We start from the raw sequence: 27,018 nt of genomic DNA on the forward strand, positions 1-27,018 counted from the left end.
TTTCAATATGTTCATAAACAATTTATATTTTCTTACTTTTTTTTCACTCCCATCCAATAAGTTTAGATTATTATGAAATGGCATGAAAGTAATTTTTCATGTGATTTATGGGCATATTTACCACAATCCACATCTTGGATGCGAATGAGATGTGATAAATTTGACAAAATCCAAAATGAGATATTTGAATACATTGCAAATATGTATCAAATATTGCATGCTAGGACAGATTGTGCAAGAAAGCTCGGTCCCTGCGAATCCTCTTACTGCACTGCTAAGGTCAGGACTGGTGACTGGTGATCTGGGCAAGCAGCTGGTCATCTGATCCTGTGTTCCGTTGTGGCTCTCGATGCTGTAAAGCGATATGCCGACTTTGCAGCATCACTTTACTGCACCAGGGGTCACAGCAAGAGCACAGTCATCAGATGACCGGCTGCATCACTGGTCCCTGGATGCAGGTCAGTATTACATTTTTTTGTTACTTTTTTCTTTTTGAACACAGTGATCAGCCTGCGTGTCTGTTAGACACACATGGCTGATCACATGGACTGGATCCAAGCTCAGGGGCAGATTTATTAAGCCTGGTGAAGTGATAAAGTGGATGGAGATAAAGTTCCAGCCAATCGACTCCTAACTGCCATGTCACAGGCTGTGTTTGAAAAATGACATTTAGGAGCTGATTGGCTGGTGCATTATCACCTTCCACTTTATCACTTCACCAGGCTTAATAAGTCTGCCCCTCAGTCTTCACTGCCAGCAGGCAGAGAATTCTGTGCAGGAGACGGGAACCAAATGGATGGCCTATTAATGCTAAGGGAACCAGAGGGATACCCTATTAATATCTGTGAAAAGTGTTCTTGAAGTGTCTTTATGGAGAAATGAGTGTCTGTTCAATTCAAAAGTCCATCTTTCTGTACATAACCGATAGTAAAATGGAAATAACATATAGTGATATGGAAATGGATGGGTTGGATTGGAAATGCCGACTGCGGCATCCTGACAGTGAGAATCCCGACAGGGGGGAGGTATACTTACCTTTCCCCCATGGCCCTTAACCCTAAAACTCCCTACCCGTAGCCTAAACCTAATCCCCCCATCCTAATCCTAACTCTCTGTGGTGGTGCCTGAACCTACCCCCCCCCCCCACCCCATTTCTGCAGCCTTAACCTAACCCTCCCTCCCCCACAACCTAAACCTAACCCTCTTCAGGGTTGCCTAAACCAAACCCACCTCCCACACCCTACACCTATCTCCTCCACCCCCATGCGGCTAACCTCTCCAGTGGCCCGGCAGAGGATCACTTGGGATCCTGCGGTCGGGATCATGGTGCCCAGTGACGTGCGGTGGGGTGAGGCAGGTGAGGCAGAGCCTTTCCTGTCATACTTACGTTTAAACCAGAGTTTTGATAGAATATAGTATAGGAAAAATACTAATAATTTGTTTGAAATATCTTCTTTGCATTATTGTAATCATTTTTATAGCCCAAACTCTGGAGTAAAAAGTCTATCACCTGCTTATCTTTTCAGCACATCTCTGATCAAAACTCACCAAATTTCCAAGAGTTTATACTGCAGCACCTGTGTATAATGCCCAGATGTACCCTTTGGCTTATATATTGCATGGAAATCTGGCTCTGGGGTTAGCAGTGCCTCCTGAGCCATTTAGCTCACCGCACGTCCCTGATGGTGCAGATGTTATTTCCACTTGCCGGGATGCCAGCGCTGGCATTCCGAGATGTGTTGGGATTCCGTTGTCACCATTTTGACTGCCAGTATCCCGACTGGCTGGATCTTAACTGATTCCCAAACGGATATTACCTACCTAATACATGGGTATTACCTATGATGAAGATATGGAAATGGATATTACCTATGGAGACATGGAAATGGATATATCATGTTAAGTTCGTTTAACTTACAGGTAAATGCTATACCTTATAATACAATGGTTCGGGACGCTGAATGTTGACAATACCCCTACGACGTGAATGCATGTAGCGTATGCACGCCGACACGCTATGCGCACTGTACAGCAACACGTATGGCTGAATACACTTCTATACCCAAACAAGAATGGAATGCGACACCAGTTGTATATGTTATGTTGTGGTCCAACACAGCAACAAATATTTACTAAAGAGGGGATACACACAGAAATACAACAATATTACAAGAGAAGAGCTACAACCAATAGTACATACGTTTGTTCGCCTGCGCCTCCCGGATCCGGTCCTCATTCAATCTTAGCAAGATGACCTTCAGAGAATAGCCTGAGACCAGCCAGGAAGCCTTGCTTTTACACAATGGTCCAAAACACAATACAAAGGAAACTGTAAGCTCTTCTTTCATAGGTCAAAGGGCTGGTCATTTACAGTACATGAGGGGTCATAGGTTGGTTTGAATAGGTGGGCGATGCTTGGTCCAGGTGTACTTGCAGATGTCCTCCACTGGGCACATATCTATGCACAGGAGCATGCTATAATCTGCAAACTGCGATCGGAATGTAGCCCTTGAAATACTGTACATCTGGATACCAAACACTATGTCCTAACCTAATTATGTTCCCTCGCATCCTGTAAAGTTGAATATCTCTATTGTTCTATTTCTGAAGTAAATGTAACTTGCTGGTGTGGTGTGTGTAGACTATGTGTAAATTATGCACTATGTGGATAAAATATCAGATATGTCTTTGTGGCTTTTCTATGCGAATGCGTATGCTACTGTATTTACTCATACCATGCGCTAATACGCAAAGCTTCTTGAGCCAATGTACGCAGCGTGCGGGTATGCGCACATACGGCAGAATAAGCACACGCACAGAGTCCACTCTGTGTGGTGTTTGCACGTGTTGGATGTGGGTATAATATTTTCGACTTCGACAATCATAAGGTGAGTTGGAGACCACACATACTGAAATGGATTAGACACGTGCTAAGATGGATATGGACAGGGGCAGATTGGCCACAGAGTTTCCTGTTACCTCTCCCAGTGGGACAAAGGTATCATGGGTCTGTATGATGCCTCACTTTACACAGTGATCAGTCTGTGTAACTAGAGGCATTGACTCTCCAAACGCAGGACAGCAAAGTTTGCAGCCCAGCGATCAGGTCTGAATCACCCCCATGGAGGAGAATTTTGCTAATTCTTCTCCAATTGCCCATTAGTACATTCAGGTGAAACTAAAATGATGTGAAAAGAAAGTGATAACACCCTTTTTCACATTCTTTTAGAAAAAGTAATTTTTATAAATATGGTCATTTGTCATCTCCATGCTGTGCTATAGGGAATAATGCATCAAAGCATTACTAAGTTTCAATAATACATTTAAGGGGCAATATTGGTGTCAATTTATAACCACCAAAATTACTATATAACTTGGATCAATAATATACATGTCACATTAGGAACCTACACAGTAAGTGATAGTTTTACAAACTCCACCATTATAGTCCAGGTTTTAAGGAGATTCATTCTTGAGTCTAAATGGTTAAATCAAATTGATTAAACCGAAATACTAAATAAAAAACCTAAATACTAAATAAGTCACCTGTGTTCAAGCAATCCTTAAAACCTGGACTGTAATGGTGGAGATCAATAAAAGGTATGCAAAACCTTGCTAATTCACAGCTATCTGCATTACCGGGTGGTATTTAGTTTGCCGGCTGTTGGGATCCCGGCCACAGTTAGCGGCGCCGGAATCCTGAAACCCGGCATAACGACACCTTTTCTCCCTCTTGGTGGTCCATGAACCCCCTCAGGAATGTGCGGTGAACTAAATGGCTCAGAAGGCACTGGCTAGCCCCAGAGCCAGATTTACATGCAATATATGATCCAAATGGTGCATCTGGGCATTATACACAGGCGCAGCAGTATAAACTCCTGGAAATCTGGTGAGTTTTGATCAGAGATGTGTGGAAAAGATAGACAGGTGACGCACTGCCTCACCTGCCATAGACTTTTTACTCCAGAGTTTTGGCTATAAAAATTATTAGAATAATGCAAAGCGTGTTTCTGCCTTCACCTGCGATCAGGTACACAGAGAAACATGGCGCCAGCGACACTACTGCTGCGGCCAGTCTGCGTGTTCATAGACTCACTTGAGGGGTCAGTGTTCCTCGTTTTTGCATCGGTGCTGCATATAGGTAAGAAGCATTGGAGTCTGTATTCTTCCCTTGTGATGATTAGGCAGTCCATAGGCTGAAAAATCCCTGCTGTGTAGGCAGGTGCGCAAAAATCATAATCATGCACAGATATTGCACAGTTACAGTACTATACCGTAAGTACCCAAGCTTTATAATGGCAGGATTGTTTAATGACAGTGAGAACATGCCATACTTGTTTATAATCACTGGCGTATTTATAATGGGTGCAGTGTGTGCGGTGAACACTGGCCCTCGGGGTCCAGGAGGGGCCCACACAGCACAAATCAGAAATCACTGGGAAAATTTTCCTAGTGTTTTGTGCATGCGTAGTACAAAAATCACTGGGAAAACTTAGACTTTGAGACAGCGCTAGGATCCTAGTGCTCAGAGCTAATCGCTGCTTCCGGCTAGAGAGGAGGGGGCCCAGAAAGAGCCTGCACACAGGCCTCCTCCTCTCTAGAAACTCCTCTGGTTATAATGTCATTTATTTCTGTTTGAAAATACTCTTATTAATATATATATAAAAGGTATAAATCCCAGGGACATTTCCAAATGACTGATCTGGAAAACGTAATGTATGGTGGTAGTGTGCAGGGACATTACGGACATGTGGCAGCTGTGTGTGTTCTGGGGACAGCCACATAGCTATGGCGTAAGGCTCTCTGCCTGCCTGGGATAGTAGTAGTAGCTGCAGCAGCATGGCTGTCTCTCTCCCATAGGCCCTCATTCCGAGTTGTTCGCTCACAAGCTGCTTTTAGCAGCATTGCACACGCTAAGCCGTCGCCTACTGGGAGTGAATCTTAGCTTAGCAAAATTGCGAACGAAAGATTCTCAAAATTGCGAATAGAAATTTCTTGGCAGTTTCTGAGTAGCTCGGGACTTACTCTGCCACTGCGATCAGTTCAGTCAGTTTCGTTCCTGGTTTGACGTCACAAACACACCCAGCGTTCGCCCAGACACTCCCCCGTTTCTCCAGCCACTCCCGCGTTTTTCCCAGAAACGGTAGCGTTTTTTCACACACTCCCATAAAACGTCCAGTTTCCGCCCAGAAACACCCACTTCCTGTCAATCATATTACGATCACCAGAACGAAGAAAAAACCTTGTAATGCCGTGAGTAAAATACCAAACTTCTTAGCAAATTTACTTGGCGCAGTCGCAGTGCGAACATTGCGCATGCGCAATTAGCGGAAAATCGCTGCGATGCGAAGAAAATTACAGAGCGAACAACTCGGAATGAGGGCCATAGTTGCCAATTCAGCTTATAACAAGTGGAATTTGGCATGTTTTTTTTTATTTGTTTTTTCAAGTTGCTTGCTTGTTTTGGGCTTGTTTTATTTTTAGGTCTCTTGTCTGTGTGCCACTGGTGCCAACAGCAGAATTCAGTAGTGATTCATCCATTCAACACAGATCCTCACAAACAAATTAGGTGAGAGGTTGTGGATGAATCTTCATTTAACTCCTCCAGGCATGTGCTAGAGGCATAAGGAAATGACGACTCACTCATTATGCCTGCTGCTGCCGCTGGTGTGTGTACAATGGGGCTAAGGAGATCTTAACATGACAACTAGCAAGACGCAGACCCCCAGTAGTGACTTGTGATTGGTTCAAACTTCACAAGGACACAGAAGTTTCTATATAGTGTGAAGTGTCTACGACAGGATATGGAGAACCAGAAAAAAGTTACACAGCCATCAATCCATCCAGCAACACCTGAGATACAGTAATACCACTAATAAGGGAAGCATATATTACATATATGTGTGTGAACTGTTATTACATAGTATTTTTCTATATACATTTAGTGGTCAATGTGTGTACATTGGTTTTCATATGTACATGATTCAATTATTTCATAAATGTTCACATCAATTTATTTGTATCTGTCTCTCTGTATTATCTATTGTGGCTTACATTTTTGGTTACATTTTCCCATGTGTCTTTCTCTTATACCAGATAGTCCTAATGCTAAACTTTATTTATTTATTTATTTATTTATTTATTTATTGTTCTGTATCACGTTACATAATTTATTTTAATAAATGTTTTTAATACTTCATTTTATTAGCCCTATTTGAGGGCAGATTAATATATCTGTATACACATGAATACAGTAGGCAATATACAGTAGACTCCCAACTAAAATTAACCCTAGTGTGAATGTGTGTGCGGTACATGTGACAGGGAATATACTGTAGATTGTAAGCACCACTGGGGCAGGGACTGATGTGAATGGGGAACTATTCTCTGTAAAGCGCTGCGGAACATGTGTGCGCTATATAAATAACTGGTAATAAACAAATAATAAATATAGCAACGCATGATTGAGAAATAGTAATCACAGCACCCATTTTAAAGTATAGCTAATAAAATTTGGTTTTAATAATTTATGTTATTAAGGGACATGAGTGCACCTTAAGTGAACTGACTTCTTGTTCTTTTACTGTATATGCCTATTTAAGTCAGTCGGCAGCACCACCATTATACATTAGGGTTAAGGTGCATACACACTTGCCGATAAAATGAACAGCGTCGCTCATTTTCACCCTTCCTGAGCGATGTCATTCACTTTCTCTACAAGTGTGTATGCCAGCAACGACAACCGATGTGCAGCCCTCGCGGGTTGTTAACGACCCTCACTGTCAGCAGTGCATGCATGCTCAATCTGGACTGCTGTCCAAGAGCTGCCTGCACAGCCCGGCTGCGGCATGAAGTCACTGAGCGACATGGTCGTCATATTGCTCACTGTGTATGCACTGCCGCTGACCGCCCGGCCCGGGAGGGGGAAACACTAGACGACTTCGCTCATAGAGTACATTGTCTATTGTGCACGCACCTTTAGAATCATTTTCTCCCTTTTGTTATAGCTAATGGTACTTCACTAAAGACTGATCTTGGTGCGGGATATTTCTCTGGTACATGTATCTCTGTATTATTAATAATAAGTGGCAATAACAGTGTAATCACATAGAAATGGCAAATATCATAGTGATTCTATAGTACGGTTATTTTGTTTTGAGGTGTTCGTTTAAATTGCCCTTTTGTCTACTGTATTGTAAAGATATTGATATTCTCAGTGCAGCTGAAGGACCATGTACAAATATATACAGTGGGCAACTTTCACCAGTCATTTTTCTTTGGACGAAATACGAGAGTAAAATATTTAAAATTCACAAAACTATTGCAATATAATATTTATAAAAAATCCAGTATACTTTAAAAGCCAGTTTTGTGCTGATAAATATTATTGTAAAGGCATTAAAGGTAGATTGTATAAATATTTATATGTATTTTATTGAAATTAACTATAGACAAAAAAGTTTGTGGTTTTCATTAACTTATCATCCCCTCCCTCCTCCCATCCTATCTCCACCCCTCCCCCCCCTCCCTCCCTCACCCTCCCGCTTATTTTCATGCATCAGTTGCTTGTTTTTCATTTCAGAGTTGGCAACACTGCTGCCAGTGCCAGCATCAGCTGGGCTCCTGGATAGATGTTCCTGTTCATCTACCCTGCTCTCCCTGCCATGGAAGCCCGGTGGTGCCGCAGCTGACGATTACCTCCGCTCCTCCTGCTCTCCGCGTAACTCTAGGGTTACCTCTTATTTATTTATATTGTATAGTAGTGAGTGACAGAGACGCCACCATGCAGATCATTGTGGGCATAGGCGGGTAAGTGATGCCGGGTTCCGGAACACAGCCAGGGTGGCTGTCTTGCTAGTGTAACGCAGCTCTATGAGCTCCCACAGGTTACTGTGCTCAGGTTATCAGACAACTCCTGCTAATAACCTCGTTTTGTAAAGGAAGAATATTTGCATTGTTACATTAATATCTATCTATCTATCTATCTATCTATCTATCTATCTATCTATCTATCTATCTATCTATCTATCTATCTATCTATCTATCGGACTGTATTTTTATATAGTATATTAACTTGCAGCTAATGTTGCCCATTACTGTAACGTACATTAGTAATGTTTTGTGTTTTAATGTCTGTAACTTGAGTGTGCCTGCTTTTTTAGCATTGTTATTTAATGGGGAATATTTCTTAATTCACTTTATTTAATATATGTGTTTTTTCCCTATTGCTGTATATTGAGGGTAGATGAGTAAGCAGTCTTTATCACAGGCACATCGTTCCTGTGGTGGGTGGGTAGGTGGGTGTGCTGGGCTTGCCATGTTCTGATATGATCTTTTGTATTCCCTCCATTTCTCAGGACAAACTACAAAATTACACCAAAGCCTTAAAATAAATTAATAAAAACCCTGCATGTTGCATCGATAATGTTATATTTTTATGATTAGTAGTAATTAGACTTGTCTTCTTGCATTAGATAATCCAGTAATGTGTTTTTGTCTGCGGTTTATTTATACAACAGTCATCCTTCATCTTTTTGTATAATTAAGAAAGTACAAATTATTTCACCAGTCATTGTAGTGCAACTTGCTAAGATCTATTGTAGTGCAGCTTGCTAAGATCTTTTGTAGTGCAACCTGGAAAGATCTATTGTAGTGCAGCTTGGCAAGATTTATTGCAGAAAGTTATTGTAATGTTTGTGTTGTATCTAAAGCTGGGTACACACTGGCAGATATATCTGCAGTTCAATCGATCTGCAGATAAATATGCCAATGGTGGTTGTTCATACACACAGAAAGATGCACCAATATATCTGCAGATATATTGTCCATCTGTTGTGTTGCACAGCAGATGCAATATGTCTGTGAAAGACGTCTTTCACAGACATATTGCTTGTACATACCTGCAGATCAGCAAAAGATATATTGGCCGATCAATTGATTGGCCAATATATCTGCCAGTGTGTACCCAGCATTAGTTAAGTGATGTGTCCTTGTGCTTTGATTCCAGTTATACATTGATATTTATAAGGTGATATAGTATTCTCTGCTACTGTATCTCCTTGCTCCAGTTTCCCCTCTCTCAGGGCATTTTCTGTAACTACGTCTATTCCTTCTCATATTTAGTGACAGCTGGTACACTACGAGGACCACAGCTTGACACTAGTTAAATGTTACAACATTTCTAAAATATACTGTCAGCCTCCATTTGGGACAGTTTGACCATGTAGTTTTACTTTTCATGGGTAGGTCAGCGTATCACATTGTACACAGTCAGATTTACCGCACACAGCTCATGTATCTGACTTTATTCATCTTGTTTCTAGTGTTACCAATGGTGGCAAGACCACGCTGACAAACCGACTGATAAAATCTCTGCCCAATTGCTGTGTTGTACATCAGGATGACTTTTTTAAGGTAGGTTAGTGTACTTCAATGGTAAAACGAATCTTTAGAGGACAAGCTTAATTTGATATATTAAAAACATACACACAACAGCAGTCTGTACTTATAATATAAAGTAAGGATTGTATGTATGCATGCACCTGAGCTTAGGCGGTCACACCCTTGTTCTTGTAATGATGATAGTAGAGTACTCACGTAGGCTGTACTCACGTAGGCTCCTCCTCTAGTATGGCCTTTGCCGCTACATATCTGTGGAACCGGTTTTACCTTTTGAATGTTATAAAGCGTTGCATGCTCTATATTTCTGGTACATTGTGAAGGGGTATTATGCAGTGGATATGATAACTCACTTGCACCTGTAGTTTGATTTATACATAGTAACATGCCTGAGATGTGTGCCAAAGGAATTAAGAGCAGGATGCTTTCTTCTCTATACCTATGAGTAAAGGCCCATACACACTTGCCGATTTTGAGCTCAAAGTAGCTCACTTTTGGTGTTTTGATCTACTTTGAGCTCAAACTCGGCCAGTGTGTATGGCCGGGCAATGAGCGCTGATGCGCGCTCACGCATCATCACTAGCCACTGCCGTCCATTGGGCTGTTTGAACAGCCGAGTGAAGCACTTTCCACAGTCTCCTACTATGGAAAGTACTTCACACACACCCCCCCCCCCCCCCCCCCCGTGAACATCGCTGGGCACAGGGAAAATCGCTTAGTGTGTATGCGCTGAGCTATTTTCATGCCAGTGATGTTCACGCTGTGCATACACACTGGGCAAAAATGCCCAGTGTGTATGCACCTTGGGAATCTGCTATATCCTCATTGTATGCCTTTTTATAGATGACACAAAGATATGCAACAGGGTAGACACACCGGGAGGGGTAAAACAAATGATTGAGGATCTAGGTGTACTTGCAGTTAACATACCGGCTGTCATGATCCCGGCGTTCAGGAGATAGAGGCCGGAATCCCGACAGCCAGTGAAATAACGACGGCCGGAATCCCGACCACCTCCGGGTGTTCCCACTCTGTTGGTGGGTCCACGCCACCAACCGAGTGGGAATATAACCTGTGGCGAGTGAAGTAGGGACGTGCGGTGAGCTAAATAGCTCAGGAGGCACTGGCTAGCACCAGAGCCAGATGTACATGCAATATATAAGCCAAAGCGTACATCTGGGCATTGTAGACAGGTGCAGCAGTATAAACTCCTGGAAATTTGGTGAATTTTGATCAGAGATGTGCGGAAAAGATAAGCAGGTGAGGCACTGCCTCCCCTGTCATAGACTTTTTACTCCAGCATTTTAGCTATAAAAATTATTAGAATAATGCAAAGAAGACATTTCAAACAAATTCTTTGTATTTTTCACATACTTTGTACAGTCAAAACTCTGGCACAAACGTTAGTATGACAGGAAAGGCTCTGCCTCACCCGACCGCACATCACTGGAGTTAAGCGAGACCCCAAAGCGCGGGATGCTGTTGTCAGTATATTGACAGCCGTCATCCAGTCTGCTGGTGAAACATATGTATTCCAACTTGAGGAATGGTCAGGAATGTAGCAACTACAGTTTAAAGCAGGGGTGGGGAACCTACAGCCCGCGGGCCGTATAAGGCCCGCGAAGCCGTTTGCTCCGGCCCACCCGCTTCTCTGTGAGACACGCCGCCGCTCAGTCCGGCGGCAGCGTGTCTCAGCTGTCAGGACAGGGACTCAGGAGGAGAGCGCAGCGGCGGCGTGTAGGACTAGAAACCAGCCGCCGGTTCGTGAACCAATCAGAGCTCGCGAACAGGCAGCCAATCAGGAGCCGCGGCTGCCGGTCCGCGAGCTCTGATTGGCTCTCGAACCGGCGGCTGGTTTCAAGTCCTACACGCCGCCGCCCAACATAACCGCGTTCTCCTCCGTGTCCCGCCGAAAGAAGCAGCGGTAAGCAGCACGGGGGGGGGGGGGGGGTAAGGGGCATCTGTATACCTAGCACTGTGAGAGGCAATTGTATACCTGGCACTGTGGGGGGCATCTGTATACCTGGCACTGTGGGGGGCATCTGTATACCTGGCACTGTGGGGGGCATCTGTATACCTGGCACTGTGGGGGCATCTGTATACCTGGCACTGTGAGGGGCATTTGTATACCTGGCACTGTGGGGGGGGGGATCTGTATACCTGGCACTGTGGGGGCATCTGTATACCTGGCACTGTGAGGGGCATTTGTATACCTGGCACTGTGGGGGGCATCTGTATACCTGGCACTGTGGGGGCATCTATATACCTGGCACTGTGAGGGGCATTTGTATACCTGGCACTGTGAGGGCATCTGTATACCTGGCACTGTGAGGGGCATTTGTATACCTGGCACTGTGGGGGCATCTGTATACCTGGCACTGTGGGGGGCATCTGTATACCTGGCACTGTGGGGGCATCTGTATACCTGGCACTGTGAGGGGCATTTGTATACCTGGCACTGTGGGGGGCATTTGTATACCTGGCACTTTGAGGGGCATCTGTATACCTGGCACTGTGGGGGCATCTGTATACCTGGCACTGTGAGGGGCATTTGTATACCTGGCACTGTGGGGGCATTTGTATACCTGGCACTGTGGGGGCATCTGTATACCTGGCACTGTGAGGGGCATTTGTATACCTGGCACTGTGGGGACATTTGTATACCTGGCACTGTGGGGGCAATTGTGGATCTGGCACTGCACTATTGAGGGCATATGTGTATCACGTCCCATTTTAATTGGCCACACCCATTTTTTTGGTGCGCGCGCCTCCGTCGCGCACACACAGTGCCTCTAAGGGGCAGACCTACTGGGGGGCAGGGTAATTTTTTTAAATGAGAATTTTTGTATGACCCCCGAAGGATTTTATAAATATCCAAATGGCCCTCGGTAGAAAAAAGGTTCCCCACCCCTGGTTTAAAGCTACAACATGCAAAATCATGCACTTGGGTCTCAAAAATCCATAGGTTAACTATAGTATCAAGGACACTATACTGGAAACTACTGAGGAGGAAAGGGATCTAGGAGTCATTATTTCAGGTGAATCAAAGGCAGGTAAGCAATGTAACAAAGCAATGAGAAAGGCAAGTCAGATGCTTGGTTGCATAGGGAGAGGAATCAGTAGCAGGAAAAAATAAGTAATAATGCCACTGTATAGGTCATTGGTACGGCCCCATCTGGAATACTGTGTCCAGTTCTGGAGACCATATCTCCAGATGGATATAAATACATTAGAGAGTGTACAAAGAAGGGCAACTAAAATGGTGCATGGCCTACATCACAAAACATACCCAGAAAGACTAAAATGCCTTAACATGTATACTATGGAGCAGAGAAAGGAAAGGGAGGACATGATAGAAACAATCATATATATCAAGGGTTTTAACACGGTACAGGAGGGAAACATTCTTAAAAGGAAGAGAAGTATTAGAACACGAGGACATGCACTGAAACGGGAGGGAGGCAGGTTCAGGGGAAATTTAAGGAAAATTACTTCACAGAAAGGGTAGTGGATAAGTGGAAAAGCCTCCCATCAGAGGTGGTAGAGGCTACGACAGAAGAGCAATTTAAAAATACTTGGGATAGGCATATGAATATCCTTACAAAGAACTAAGGATCAATTAGGGTCAAGATTACTTAAAGAATAAAAAAGGGGCAGACTAGATGGGCCAGGTGTTTCTGTCAAATTCTATGTTTATGTTTAAAGGTAAAGTCTGTTCAAATCCAAAATGACAAGTTCTATTCTATTTTTGGTCCTTGTTTCAGCCCCAGGACAAGATCAAATTTGAAGATGGATTTAAGCAATATGATGGTAAGAAGGTGGCATCCATCTTTTCCCTGGTGTAACTGTTGGTGCTGGAAAGCAGCTATTTCTGCATGCGTCGAGAGGGTCTCGCTGTGGAATAATGTACAGAATGACACGGTCTGTTCTCTGCTGTTTTCTAGTGATCAGTGCTTTGGATATTGAAGCTATGATCGAAACAATTGAAGCCTGGAAAAAGGACCCTGTGAAGTTTGAGCGATCTCATGGTGTTAACAACACTATGGATAGTGATGTACGCCAAAGGACTGAGGAGCAGGAGGCTTGTCACATCCTAATTGTGGAAGGCTTTCTTCTCTATACCTATGAGTAAGAATCTGCTATATCATCCTACTATAGTGGGTGTGCATGCACCGTGTGTTCCCTCACTACCAGTAATTATGAAAACAAGGCACAGCGTCCACATTAACCCGCCCTGGTCCAGCTTTTGAGGCACACTCTTCTTCCTACCTCACTTACCCAAACACATGGCCATCACTGCTGTTTCTCCAGTTTACAAATGGCTGAAAAGAGGGTAGGATGGGGAGATGGGTAACTGAGGGGGAGAGCAAGAGGTTTTTTTTTTTTGTTCTTTTTTTTGTTTGTTTTTTTTGGGGGAGGGGGGTATTGTGGGGGCAGAGAGTGGAAAACCCTTGGAAACACAGAGTACAAATGATGGCTGATTGGGGACAACTTTAGTTTGCAACAACCAACTTGTCTGATAATATTGTCTCATGTGAGCAGCTATATATACTGCAGGGGACACATGCAGCGCAGCCTTTATGTTTGTGAGATATATGTACAAATGTAATCTGATTTATGTTTTTCTTTCTAGACCACTAATTGAGATGTTCACGCATCGTTATTTTATTTCAATACCCTACGATGAATGCAAGAGGAGAAGGAGGTACTATTTGCACTTTATGATATGCTTGTATGAATTTGTACATTAATCTTCTGTTCCGCAAGTCTAAGAATATTCTATTTCACTTTGTGTGCTCTTTTATATAATTTATATGCTAGAGCTCAGTCATAGCTCTCCAAGTGTCAAGGACGCCGTATCTAGCCTGTACTTGTTAGATGGCATGGGTGTCCTTCTACACACTGGCGTATTTATAATGAGTGCACCCCTATCTTTAATACCTCTCCAGAGTCCCATGTCGGCGGAAGAGCACAGATCATCACAGGGAATATGGTGTGAAGGTCATTTTCCCACCGCTTTGCACATGTGCAGTAGAGAAATCACTGGGAGTTGTCAGTATCTCCATTTTCCCGGAGATCTGTACATTAGAGTCTGAGCCCCTAGTACAACACTGCCAGCAGAGAGGAGGAGGTCCGGGCGGAGGAGGCAGCACATGGGCCTCCTCCTGTCTTAAAACTCCCCTGCTCCTACTCCAGAAACTAAAGGCCCATACACACTTGCCGAGAAAATGAGCAACGGCGCTCATTTTCCCCCTTTCTGAGCGACGTCACTCATTTTCTGTCCGATGTGCATGCATGCTCTATCTGGACTGTCATCCAGGAGTTGCATGCACGGTCATATCGTTCAGTGTGTACAGGCCGCCGGCCACTCGACCCGGGAGGGGAAACACTAGATGACACCGCTCATAGAACGATGTCGTCTAGTCAGAGGCATTTCTTCAGAGAAGGGGGCCCGTGTGCACCTCCGGGTGGGCCCCCTTCTCTGAATGGCGCTGTAGACTCCGGCATTGTGCCGGAGTCTACTGCGCATGCGCAGGTCTCCAGAAACATGGCGCCTGCCATGATCCAGAGACCAATTTGGATACCGCGCATGCGCGGCAGCCATTTTGGCTGCGATTTCCGCCGCGTATGCTGCGCCCGCCACTGAACTCCAGTAAGGTAAGTATTTAAATGGGTGCAGTGGGTGCGGTGTGGGGGCCCTCTGGACCCAGGGGCCCGTGTGCACCGCACACATTACACCCATTATAGAAACGCCAATGCGTCTAGTGTGTATGGACCTTTACAGGCATAATGACACAGCTGTTACAGACATGGGCAGTACTTATTGGTGTGCTGTTGCATAGTTACATAAAAATAATATTTTGGGGGGCAATAGTAAAAGTGACAATAATGTTTGGCGGCAGAAACTGAGGAACTGGGATACTCTTCTTAAATCATTACATTGATTAGTGATTCCAGCACATTATGAGTTAATGTTAGGTAACAGTACTGTACTGTACCAGCGTGGACATCTGCTGAAAGACAGGAAGGTGCAGCCCTGTTCTGTCAGCCAACCACTCCTTATAGACAACCACTGCTACTGCCATGCTGATGCTACGATCAGTGACCTGTCAGGGTGGTGGGTGTTTTATTAATCAGGAAGACATTAGGTGGAGATGACACAGTCCTAATGAGTTCAGCTCAAATTGCATGTTTTACTTTTAGACTGTACTCTGTTCCACCACTTTAGAACACTATTTAGTGGTTTCAGTTCTTTTAGAGGGTTGTCAGTGCTTCTGGATTCTGTGGAATGTGATGCATGCAGCAATTGAATGGTATCTGTCACAGTACAAGGGTCTAGCTGCCTCGGACCTCTCGCTCATTACCTTGTACTTGCTGTAATTTGGTGGATGTCATTACATCAGCCAGAGCACAGATCTACATAATCTTGACTAGCCATGACACCCTGAAATTATACAACTGAGTGAATTCTCCTATCTCGTGAGATTGTGTACCAGACAAAGTGACATTTCTTCTTATCGCTCAGAGAACAGGCATAAGGCATTACTAGTAGTCACAAAGCTGTGATCTGATATGGTACACAGTAGTGCCTGCTATTGACGTCACTGTACATGCTTTTGTAGAGTCAGCGCATCTTCATTTCAGTTTGCCTAAAATGACCTCTGTATGGATATTGAGTTTTAACTATTTGGGCAATTGATGGTGTTATATTTTCTTCTCCCCCTTGTTCATGAAGCAATTTTTTTATTTTTTTAATAAAAATAAACTATTGGGCCCTGACTTCTAATATATTTTTAGAATGCAGGGTGGGACTTGCTGGATTACATGTGAGAGAGATCACATGTAAGTTGTTTTATATCTGGATGATTTATGATATACGTATATGCCACCAAAACAGAAATTGGGTGCAGTTATTAGTAATTTGAATTTGTCTTTATATTGTGTCTGCTGACTTACGGACTTGTGAATTTATTGTGCATGGAGGACATATGTGGCTCTAGGCATCACTGAAGCATGTGCTGGTATGGTAATAAACAGTCTACACCAGTGGTTTCCAAACTTTTTTGAATTACGGCACCCTAGAATATCAGATTTGTTTTCACGGCACCCCTAGGCCAAAAATTTCTTATTGAGAAATTTAGAAAGAAATATTACATTAAGTAGATCACGTTTATATGTCATCCTTAGGGTCAGTTGTGTGTGGTGAGGGACAAGATTTGCTTCTGTTTGGCCACATATTTTATGACTGGCAGCCACCTGCACTGGTTTTGCCTATTATATTGACCATGAATAATTTGAATTGGTCCTGGACCACCAACCCAGGGCACCCCTGCAAGTGTCCCGAGGCACCCCAGGGAGCCACGGCACACAGTTTGGGAACCTCTGGTCTACACACATCTACAGCCATCTCTGTATCCAGTGACACAGAAAAACCTTGAGTCTGTATGTCTTTATACTGGTAGGACACTATGGGGGTCATTCCGAGTTGATCGCTAGCTGCCGTTGTTTGCAGCGCAGCAATCAGGATAAAAATTGGCATTTCAGCACATGCGTATGGGCCGCAATGCGCACTTGTGTCATACAGGTACAAAGCCCGTTGTGGTTGTGCACAGGTTGTAGCGAAGTTTTCAGTCGCACTGACGGCCGCAAGAAGATTGACAGGAAGGGGGCGTTTCTGGGTGTCAACTGACCATTTTCAGGGAGTGTTTGCAAAAATGCAGGCATGTCTGAAAAAATGCAGGCGTGGCTGGGCGTTTGCTGGGTGGGTGTATGAAGTCAAATCTGGACACGAATAGGCTGAAGTGATCGCAAGCGCCAAGTAGGTTCAGAGCTACTCTGAAACTGCACAAACTTTTTTTGCAGAGCTCGGCTGCACAATCGTTCGCACTTCTGCTAAGCTAAAATACACTCCCCGGTTAGCGGCGGCATAGCATTTGCACGGCTGCTAAAACTAGCTAGCGAGCGATCAACTCGGAATGACGCCCTATGATCCAAGCCACTCTTTTTGCTTTCTTAACAGCTCCCGAAACTACACTGTTCCTGATCCACCAGGACTTTTTGATGGCCATGTCTGGCCAATGTATGTGAGACACAAGAAGATCATGGAGGAACTGAATATCATTGTGGGTTAGTGCTTAATCAGTATATGTGTTTGTTTCACTGGGAATGCAGTTACTTCAGTAACACTAACTAATCCTTGTTCTCCTCTTATTTATAGAACAGCTAAATGGAACACATACAAGGGAAGAGCTATATAACAGAGTGTATGGAGATGTTCTAAACTTGATAAACTGCAAGGTAACAATTGCTGCTCTATCTGAATATTTTGGTAGCTCACATTATAACCTGCTTTGGCCTGTCTGATTAGTACAGTAGTAGATTCTGGTGGGTCATTGGATTTGAGAGATGGGCGTTGGTAATTCTATTCCAGCTGGTTATAGGAAGGATCAATCAAGGCTCTGTCATGTGTCACTGAATAGACTTACAGATTGGACATATCTTTCCTCACAATCAAATATCTGTTTTGATAAATACAAAGGGCGTGCAATAAGTTTCCAGATGCACAAAAAGTATTATATTTACAAACAAATTGAACATGACATTTTTTCAAAGTATTTGCCAGAGGAGTCTATGCAGAGTTACCTGCGCTCACCCCACTTGGTGAAGTAGCTGAACCAGCCCGAAGTAGATATGTCTTCTATATGATGGACGAAGGTCTCCATTGCAGCTTACGGTGACTCAAAATGAATCCCATGCATGTTTTGCTTGATTTGTGGGAACACAAAGAGGTTGAAGGGGGCTAGGTCTGGACTGTACAGCGGATGACCAAGCTCCTGAATGCATTCATGGCTCAGAAAATCCACCACTTTCCCTGACTTGTGGGCAGGTGCATTGTCTTAATAGAGCAAGTTCTTGGATGGCACCTGGAAATGGCTTCCAGCACTTACGGCAGGCACTGGTTGGTGTACCAGTCCCCAGTGATGGTGTGCTGCTGCACGATTGGTACGGTAGCTACATGACCACTCTTGCCACCATCTGCTTGGCTATGCTGCGCTCACTGTACCAAACAGAGAAAAGAAAGGTAGTCTTGAGGTGCACTAAATCAATAAGCTAGAAAGTAGTCATTAAAACTTAACTTTTAATAAATATGAATAAATGTAGTAAACTCCCCACCTAACAAATAAAAAGCGAAATATTAAAAGATAGAGATAGTTAAGAAAGAAAGTATTAAAATCAATCTATTTACTGTGACCCAAAAGGTGGTCTAATAGTATCTTTCACCACCAGTTGTATTGTCGTGTGATCCCCTAGGAATGATACAGATCACTATTCCCGTGTTCTATCGGTACATCATTTTATAGATATGGGGTGATCCGTCACTGATCTTAGATGTGGAACTTGATCTTGTCCCTGAGCGATTAAATTGCACAGTATATATTCTTAACTTAATAGTATTCTGAATGTCCACTGAATTCGGTAATTTATCCCCCACATTTGATCATGAGAGGCTGAAGGGATGCATTCCGTTATATTTGGGACCACTATCTTATAAGGTAATAAGCTAAAGCGCCGTAGCAATATTATGATAATGTAATTAATTACACCTTCCTCTGTGCACTGATGATGCACAGGGTCTAATATTAAACGTGTTTCACAGCTTTCACAATAGCTGCCTTAATAGGTATGCGACCTCTTTCTTAGTGCTACTAGCAGCTAAGATGATTAAATAGCATAATAAAGTAATGTAGCGATATTATAACCAGGGCCGGTTCCGGGGCTTCTGGCGCCCCGGGCGGCATTAGGGGGTGTGGCTTCATACAGGGGGCGTGGTCAGTTACGCCCCCTGTACTGTTGTAGGATGTGCGGTGCGCGATGACGTAATTGCGCACCGCACAGCAAAGGTCCTCTCCACGAAGGTAAACTAGACGCTAAGCGTCTAGTTCCCTTCGTGGAGAGGACCTTTGCTGTGCGGTGCGCGATGACGTCAACGCGCACCGCACATCATTACAGTGAAGGTCCTCTCCAGGAAGGGAAATTAGACGCGTAGCGTCTAGTTTCCCTTCACAGCGGGCAGCCCACGAAGGGAAACTAGACGCCTTCACAACGGACAGCGGGCCGCGGCAGCGGGGGGCACCACAGCAGCAGCGGATCTTGCCATGGTGCGGCACCCTCCGGATGGCGCCGGAGCCCTCCGGAAGGCGGAGCCCCGGGCAAAAGTCTTGCTTGCCCGTGGCAAGATCCGCTACTGATTATAACAATGTAACTGTTTACACATTCCTTTGTGTGCTAGTAATGTGTCAAGTCTGATATTAGACACAATTCACAGGTTTAGTAATAATTCCCTATGGGCATGTGGGGTTAGATTGATTCCCAGTTATTGCCTTGATGGGTGTATAACCTCCTTCTTAGCGCTACTGACCGCTATAGTAATTAAATGCGGCCGTCATTTAATAAATCTGGGCTGCGTTCAAAATCAAATATCACGCACTAATACAGCAATGGTAAAGATAGTAGTACAAATCATATATCTATGATCTGTTGATTCGTGCAATGTACGTCAAATATGCATGCACCTCACAGTAGTGTGGATACTAACATAATAACACTGGTCATGTGCCTATGTGCTGTTAGTTCGTGTATTGTATATAAAGTGCGTGTGAACGATAATATCCCTGTCTGTATGGTCTGAGATCGTACATTGAATTCACTATTTGCAGAGCTGTGTGCTGGAATGTTAATAGATAATAATCTACAACACGCTACATGTGCCCTAAACCATCTCACGATGCAGAGGACTAGGGATTGAGTGCACACTTCATAATAAGAACAATGTTATGTAGTTAACCTTTGCCCATTAAATAAACAAATCATCAACTCTTAACATATCATGAATTTCACAGTATTAGCGGGAGTATCTACAGGGCTACCAGCTCTTCACTCCAATCTGCATTTCGCCCGTACCTTAATCATGGAGCCTAACACCACACATAGGCGGTGTCTTTGTCTACATACTATGCTGCGCTCACATCAGAACTTCTGTAGTGGCACACCTCCAACTGGGTTCCACTGCTTACATACTGTTCTATGCCTTGACATTTCAAAAGAACTTTAGTCAGAGATTAAAGTTTACAACCAGACAGTCAGATTGTGTCTACTCTACTATGCACTGCACATCCGGAAACTTATTGCACACCCCTCGCTGCTGAAAGCTTTCTACATGTGAGTTTGTGAAAGTTATTAAGGGCTAAATTTGCTATAAATAATTTTGTTTGACTGTTTAAACGACTGCACATTTAAGCACGGGTGGTCTTCAGTATGCCGGCTGTCGGGATCCCGGCGCACAGTATACCGGCGCCGGAATCCCGACAGCCGTCATACCGACACTTATTCTCCCTTGTGGTGAGCGCAGCGAGCCCGCAAGGGACTCATTTGTGCTCGTCTCACTGTCCGTAAGCCGGCGGTCGGGCTCCCGGCGCCGGAATGTTGGTCGCCGGGAGCCCGACCGCCGGCATACCATACTACACCCTTAAGCACACCGCCAATGGTTTTAGTAGTTTGAAGGGTGCTTTTGCCGTGGATTCAAATGGACAGCCAACAATAAATTGCTGAGGTCCCCTCCACATATTGATATAAATACTTGTAGAAAAAAATCATAAACAAAAAAACACAGTGCCCCCTTAAATAACTAATCATTTAAATATAAAGCACCTTGGTTAATTGGTTAATTTTTCTATTTTAAAGAACATAATGTGCCATCTTCAATATAAAATGGTATCCGGATGATACATACATCGTCATTGTTATGGTCGACACCAAATGGTCATTATGCATTAGATCAACAGGTTGAAAAGGCCGACAAGACAGTGGTCGATAGTGATACACACAAATGGTTGACACATGTTTATTAGGTTTGAAACATGTTTTCTCAACATTTGCTTGATTTACTATCCACCAGGGATGTCCGGTGAGGTAAATGGCTGAGGAGGCACTGACTAGTACCAGAGCCAGATTTACATACAAAATATGAGCCCAAGGGTTCATGTGGGCATTATACACAGGTGCACCTTTCATCTGTTGACCTTTTGTGCCTGTCAACCATTTGGTGTCAACCTACTGACTGTCGACCATAACATTGACAATCTATTGATCCACATCCATACAAAATACCTACTTTATTTTTTTATTGTTCTTACTATTGCCCTTTAAGGTTTACTGAGTTTGTGAAAGGAATATAGCTCAGACTGGCAATGGTTTCAGCCATGTTGCCTGTTACAACCACTTTACTTATTCCATTATTAATTTAATGGTTTTATGATAGATAGATAGATAGATAGATAGATAGATAGATAGATAGATAGATAGATAGATAGATAGATAGATAGTTATATTATTTAATAACAAAAATGCTTACCTTTGATATGTGTGTCAGTATTGTCACAAAAACCACTGTCAAATGAGACATTTTATAAATTTTTCCCACAAAATGTCTTATATGTAAGGTAACTTCTATCGCATAACTCTTCTCTTTAGCCATCAATTCACAGGGGTGATTTGGGTCATGTCTGACATTTTCATGACGAATTTGCACCGCAAATTGCATTTGCAATTACATTTTTCAAACTTTGCATTGGATTTCCCTATATTTTTTTTTCTGTGTGCCCCCTTAGCAGGTGTAAAAGCTTCAGAACCTTGAGAAGTTAAAGTAGTATAATTTGGCCAATAAAAAAAATTTTTGTACATGAATTTCTCTAAAAACCTCAATAATGGGAAAATGATGTGGGGCAGGTATGTTGTTTTGTTGGAACAGGGTTTATGAGCTTGTGAAAAAGCGAAATTGTTTTTGCTTTTTCAGCTTTTTACAAACCCTGAAAAAAAAAATCACTTTACAATGTTTTGAGGTACAGAAAAATATTCATAAGGACACCTGCTGCCTTTTCCACCAATACTGAAAACACGTAAAAATCAACCATTTGACACCTTTTAAGAACCACTAGTACTGTCCTTATGACCACTAACCAGTGGTGTGCGGTGAGGTCAGTAGCTGGTGAGGCACTGCAGTCATAATGTTCGCTGATGCGGCAGCTTGTGCAGGTGAGGGATCTTTTCAGATGCCTCCCCGCAAGGTCCCTGTCAGGTGGGCAGACTCAGCAGGGGTCACTGTGCCTGCAGACCTGCCTATCTCACGCTGCCAAGCAGCAGCGTACTGCCTTTACAGCAATCCCTCTCATCCCGCGGGACTCCCAGTGACTGTACTGATCCCCGCTGCCAGAAAGTCCTTTTATGGATCCATGATCCTCCTCTCCATGGCACTCCCTGCTCACCTGGACCCCTGACCAGCGCTCACCTGGACACCCGGCGATGATGCAGTGTAACGAGAGGATCCAGGTAGGGCGCGGGTACACTGGGGACCTATAGACAAGTAGCAAACAACTCTATAATCCACTGCTGACAGTGCCGGTAGACACCATCTGACCTGACCCAGCTGGCTGTGGGGACATTAGGACACACACACACAGAGGAAGTGGGAACACGGGGCAGTGCTGTAACTAGACATTTTAGCGCTGTGTGCAAGAAATGGCAGTGGCGCCCTCCACCTTATGTAAAAGAGGGATAGTGCGCACCGTTGGCGCGCGCAAAAAATATAGGGGCATGGCTTCATGGGGAAGGGGTGTGGCTAAAAATAATACCAATTCATATAACGGTGCACAGTAGTCTCCATTATTCAAATTACACCGCACAGTAGCACCACTACACCAGGTAGAGCCCCTTTTACACATTACGGCAGACAGGCCCCCTTTTTACACATTACGGCAGACAGCGTACCCTTTTTACACATTACGGCAGCCAGTCCCCCTTTTTACACATTATGGCAGACAGCGGCCCCTTTTTACACATTACGGCAGACCGCGTCCCCTTTTTACACAGTACGGCACACAGCGTCCCCCTTTTTACACAGTACGGCAGCCAGCGTCCCCCTTTTTATACAGTACGGCAGACAGTGTCCCCTTTTTACACATTACAGCAGTGTCCCCTTTTTATGCAGTATGGCAGACAGAATAGATAGCTAGATACACGGGTAAAGTAAGACGGGGAGCATAGGGGTCGGTGTGTACTGACTGTGTCGGCAGCGGAGACACCGTGAGACATACGGGGAAAGAGAGGACGGGGGAGCACAGTGGTGCGCTGACAGAGCAGGGGCCAATGCAGGATTTCTAAGAGGGGGTTTCCAGATATATGCTATGTAGTTTTAGAAAGTATATATATTTTATAGACAGAGACATTTATATGAATAATACAGCCAAGGGCGGATTGGGATGAAAAACCAGCTCGGGAAATTTCAGGGAGCAGCCCTAATTATATATATATATATATTATATTTTATATATATATATATATATATATATAGACAGATGAAGTCCCTGCACTTGCCCTTTGAAATCCACGTGATAATGCTCAGGTGCCATCCGAGGAATGAATCCGATATAACAAACGAATTGGCGGCACTCCGAGACTGCTTAGTGTGAAGAAATGCTGCTTTATTAATAAAGCAGCATTTCTTTTACACTCAGCAGAATAAAGTAGAATTTCTTTACACTGAGCAGTCTCTGAGTGCAGCCATTTCGTTTGTTATATAGCTCTGGTAAAATACACATTGAGAATATACACATGAGCAATTGCTTTGTATAACAACATTGGTTTCATAGAGTTAACTCACCAAGCCCTGAGCCCTGAACACAGGAGAACTCCCGTGCTTCAGCCTGTATAGGGGGAGGGAGAAACTCCAGTACAGGGAAAGCGTTTTACTTTCCGTTTCTGCTATCCCTGATAGCAGAAGTCCGTGCATGCAGGGAGAGGAACTTTTCTGCCTGTTGGTATGAGAGCACATGAGTTTCCAGGACTCCCCTGCATGCCGTGGCTGACAAAGAGGACATCACTGCTGTGGGGGACACAGTCACTACAAAACATACTGCCGCCCGGCTCCCTCTCCCTTCTGCCTGCTCACTGCTTAGTTCTGACAAGCAGCAGCATGACAGCTCGCCAGGAGGAAGGGAGGGAGGAGAGAGATCTCGATCTCTACCTACAAGACGCTGCCGCTCCTTCTTCCCTCGTCCAGCACTGACAGTGACAGCCGGATGCAGTCACTGCCAGTGCTCTATCTAATGCCCAATCACAGGGACAGGGGTGCTGCGGCACTTACACAGGTGCCGCTCCATTACATTTTTCAATGGTCTTTTCGGCCACTTTCCTTGGCCCCGCCCCCTGCCCAGCCCCTACCACTGCCCGATTACAATGCACAGTGGGAGGCACCGTTCTCGGTGCCGCACAAGTGCATTTAAACACCCATTTAACATCTAAAAACATTAACATAATATAAAGAAGATTCTTATGACACAGATTATGTGTCATAAGTATCTTCTTTGTATTATTTTAATCAGGAATGACAGGGGAGGCACTGCCTCCCCTGACTGCACGTCCCTGCCACTAACAGCCTTCCTGCTATCTCAGTTGGCATGGTTTTGCCTTGTAAATGATTGCCACTTTAAAAAGAGTTTGGCTGGCAACCCGCATCTTTGGTCAACTCGGATGGCATTACATTTGGCCCTTTTTGGGGGTCCAGGGTGATTTTGCCACTTTTTCATACACTTTTCTCAGGTCACTTTTTCTAGATAAGTTACATGCCTTGCATAATGCTATTTCTATTTGAATCTCAATGTAATTGAACTCTTGCCTTTTCTTTTTGTTTTACAGAATTAAATTGCAACAAGTGGCCTTTACAACTAAAGATGCCTTTTTTGGATGTTTATTTATATACTTGTTTACACTCACTTTGTATAAAAAAAATTGTTTTTAAACAAAAACAAATAACATATTTTAAATTGCTTTCCATAAAAAGCACTCACTTCAGTAAACCACCTCTTACATGACTTGTATATGTGTACAGGAGTTGAAGACAAAGACACTTTTCATGATTCAGTTTACAGTGAAAGCTGATTTTTATAAAGATGTGTCAGGCTCTATCAATGGAATGTATTTCCAAACTTTTCTCAAGCAAGAAGTGACTACATAAATGTTAATTTATGTTCTATTTTTTTATTTTGTGGCTGAAAAGTTGCAGTGCTATGCAGAAGAAAATGTGACTAACAGTATCTGGATGAGAAGATGATCCTGCACAGATCCTTCTACAGACAAACCGTGCTGGTGTCAGAATGCTGTCCGATTCTAAGGATGAAACTTCCAATCTTTTAACTCTGAAGGCCCATACACACTAGGCGATTTCAGAATAAAAAAAAAAAAAATGATAACTACATAAAATTAATTAATATTTTTAAGACTTATATCGTCCAGTGTGTATGGGGGTTAACGTTGGTGACCGATGAACGACACCGTTCAGCGATCACCAATATCGAGCTGACATGCAGGCCAACCCGTCAATGTCGGGCTGAGCTGCATGTTCGGGAATGCCAGTGGTGACGTCACTGAACGTTATCGTTGAACGATAACGTTCAGTGTGTACGCACTATATCGTTGAACACTATATTGTATATTGTTCAACAATATAGTCGTCAGTCGCCAGCATTCCACTATTGGGTAGTGTGTACCCGCTTTAAGGGCAAGATGTAATAGGGTCCTAGATTGCCAGAGGTGTGGGATGCCAGCTAATCTTGTTTTTTTAAAGGGGCAATCACTTACAAGGTATGGTTTTGTCTTGTAAGTCATTTTCCCTTTAAAAAACCGTCCAAGATCATCCGGCATCTCGCACCTCTGGCGATCTCAAACTCTGTTACGTCTTGCCCCAAATCTGCAGCAGCTTCTTTTAATGCTCTTATACTACTCTGAGAAAGATTGTCTTCTTTGTAAATCTTTAAATCATAAATGCTGGAACTGAGCGGGTCATTCCGAGTTGTTCGCTCGTTATTTTTTTCTCGCAACGGAGCGATTAGTCGCGAATGCGCATGCGCAATGTCCGCAGTGCGACTGCGCCAAGTAAATTTGCTATGCAGTTAGGAATTTTACTCACGGTTTTTTCTTCGTTCTGGTGATCGTAATGTGATTGACAGGAAGTGGGTGTTTCTGGGCGGAAACTGGCCGTTTTATGGGAGTGTTTGAAAAAACGCTACCGTTTCTGGGAAAAACGCGGGAGTGGCTGGAGAAACGGAGGAGTGTCTGGGCGAACGCTGGGTGTGTTTGTGACGTCAAACCAGGAACGACAAGCACTGAACTGATCGCAGATGCCGAGTAAGGTTGAAGCTACTCAGAAACTGCTAAGAGGTGTGTAATCGCAATTTTGAGAATCTTTCGTTCGCAATTTTAAGAAGCTAAGATTCACTCCCAGTAGGCGGTGGCTTAGCGTGTGTAAAGCTGCTAAAAGCAGCTTGCGAGCGAACAACTCGGAATGAGGGCCTGAGTTAGCTGAACCTGCATTTACTTTGTGTGGAATTTTAAAACTTGAAATATGGAAACTAGCCTATTAGATTATAAATGAATGTGATGCTACTGTAGCTCAGTGTGCATGAATTGTTATTGAGTAATGTTTTTTCTTCTGCACTTTTACGCAGTCCTTCCTGCATGGTGGTTTTGCTTTGTCTCTATTGTTTTGTTAACTATATATATAAAATG

The 27,018-nt window shown here is 43.7% G+C and overlaps 1 protein-coding gene and 1 long non-coding RNA gene across 5 annotated transcripts; one reads left to right on the top strand and one right to left on the bottom strand.

The window, feature by feature from the left end:
• The first annotated feature begins 396 nt into the window (after positions 1-396).
• Positions 397-27,018, top strand: LOC134933016 (nicotinamide riboside kinase 2-like). 3 transcript variants are annotated; one of them, XM_063927949.1, is made up of 10 exons: positions 397-458; positions 1,527-1,920; positions 7,583-7,809; positions 9,324-9,414; positions 13,164-13,209; positions 13,344-13,527; positions 14,033-14,104; positions 17,420-17,526; positions 17,618-17,697; positions 25,511-27,018. In XM_063927949.1, the coding sequence occupies exons 2-10, from the start codon at positions 1,897-1,899 to the stop codon at positions 25,562-25,564; spliced, it is 885 nt and encodes a 294-aa protein (XP_063784019.1). In that variant the 5' UTR covers positions 397-458; positions 1,527-1,896; the 3' UTR covers positions 25,565-27,018. The 3 variants fall into 3 exon arrangements, with proteins under 3 accessions (XP_063784019.1, XP_063784020.1, XP_063784018.1); XM_063927950.1 differs by lacking the exon at positions 1,527-1,920 and having other exon boundaries at positions 411-458; positions 25,150-27,018; XM_063927948.1 differs by lacking the exon at positions 1,527-1,920 and having other exon boundaries at positions 411-458.
• On the bottom strand, positions 17,952-24,521 carry LOC134935468 (uncharacterized). Of its 2 annotated transcripts, none has more exons than XR_010180161.1 (2): positions 24,116-24,521; positions 17,952-18,457 (listed from the first exon to the last, which is right to left on the bottom strand). It is a non-coding gene; the product is annotated as an uncharacterized LOC134935468 (long non-coding RNA). The 2 variants fall into 2 exon arrangements; XR_010180160.1 differs by having other exon boundaries at positions 21,812-24,521.

Source organism: Pseudophryne corroboree, chromosome 6 (assembly GCF_028390025.1).
Source record: "Pseudophryne corroboree isolate aPseCor3 chromosome 6, aPseCor3.hap2, whole genome shotgun sequence".
Lineage (NCBI taxonomy): Eukaryota > Metazoa > Chordata > Amphibia > Anura > Myobatrachidae > Pseudophryne > Pseudophryne corroboree.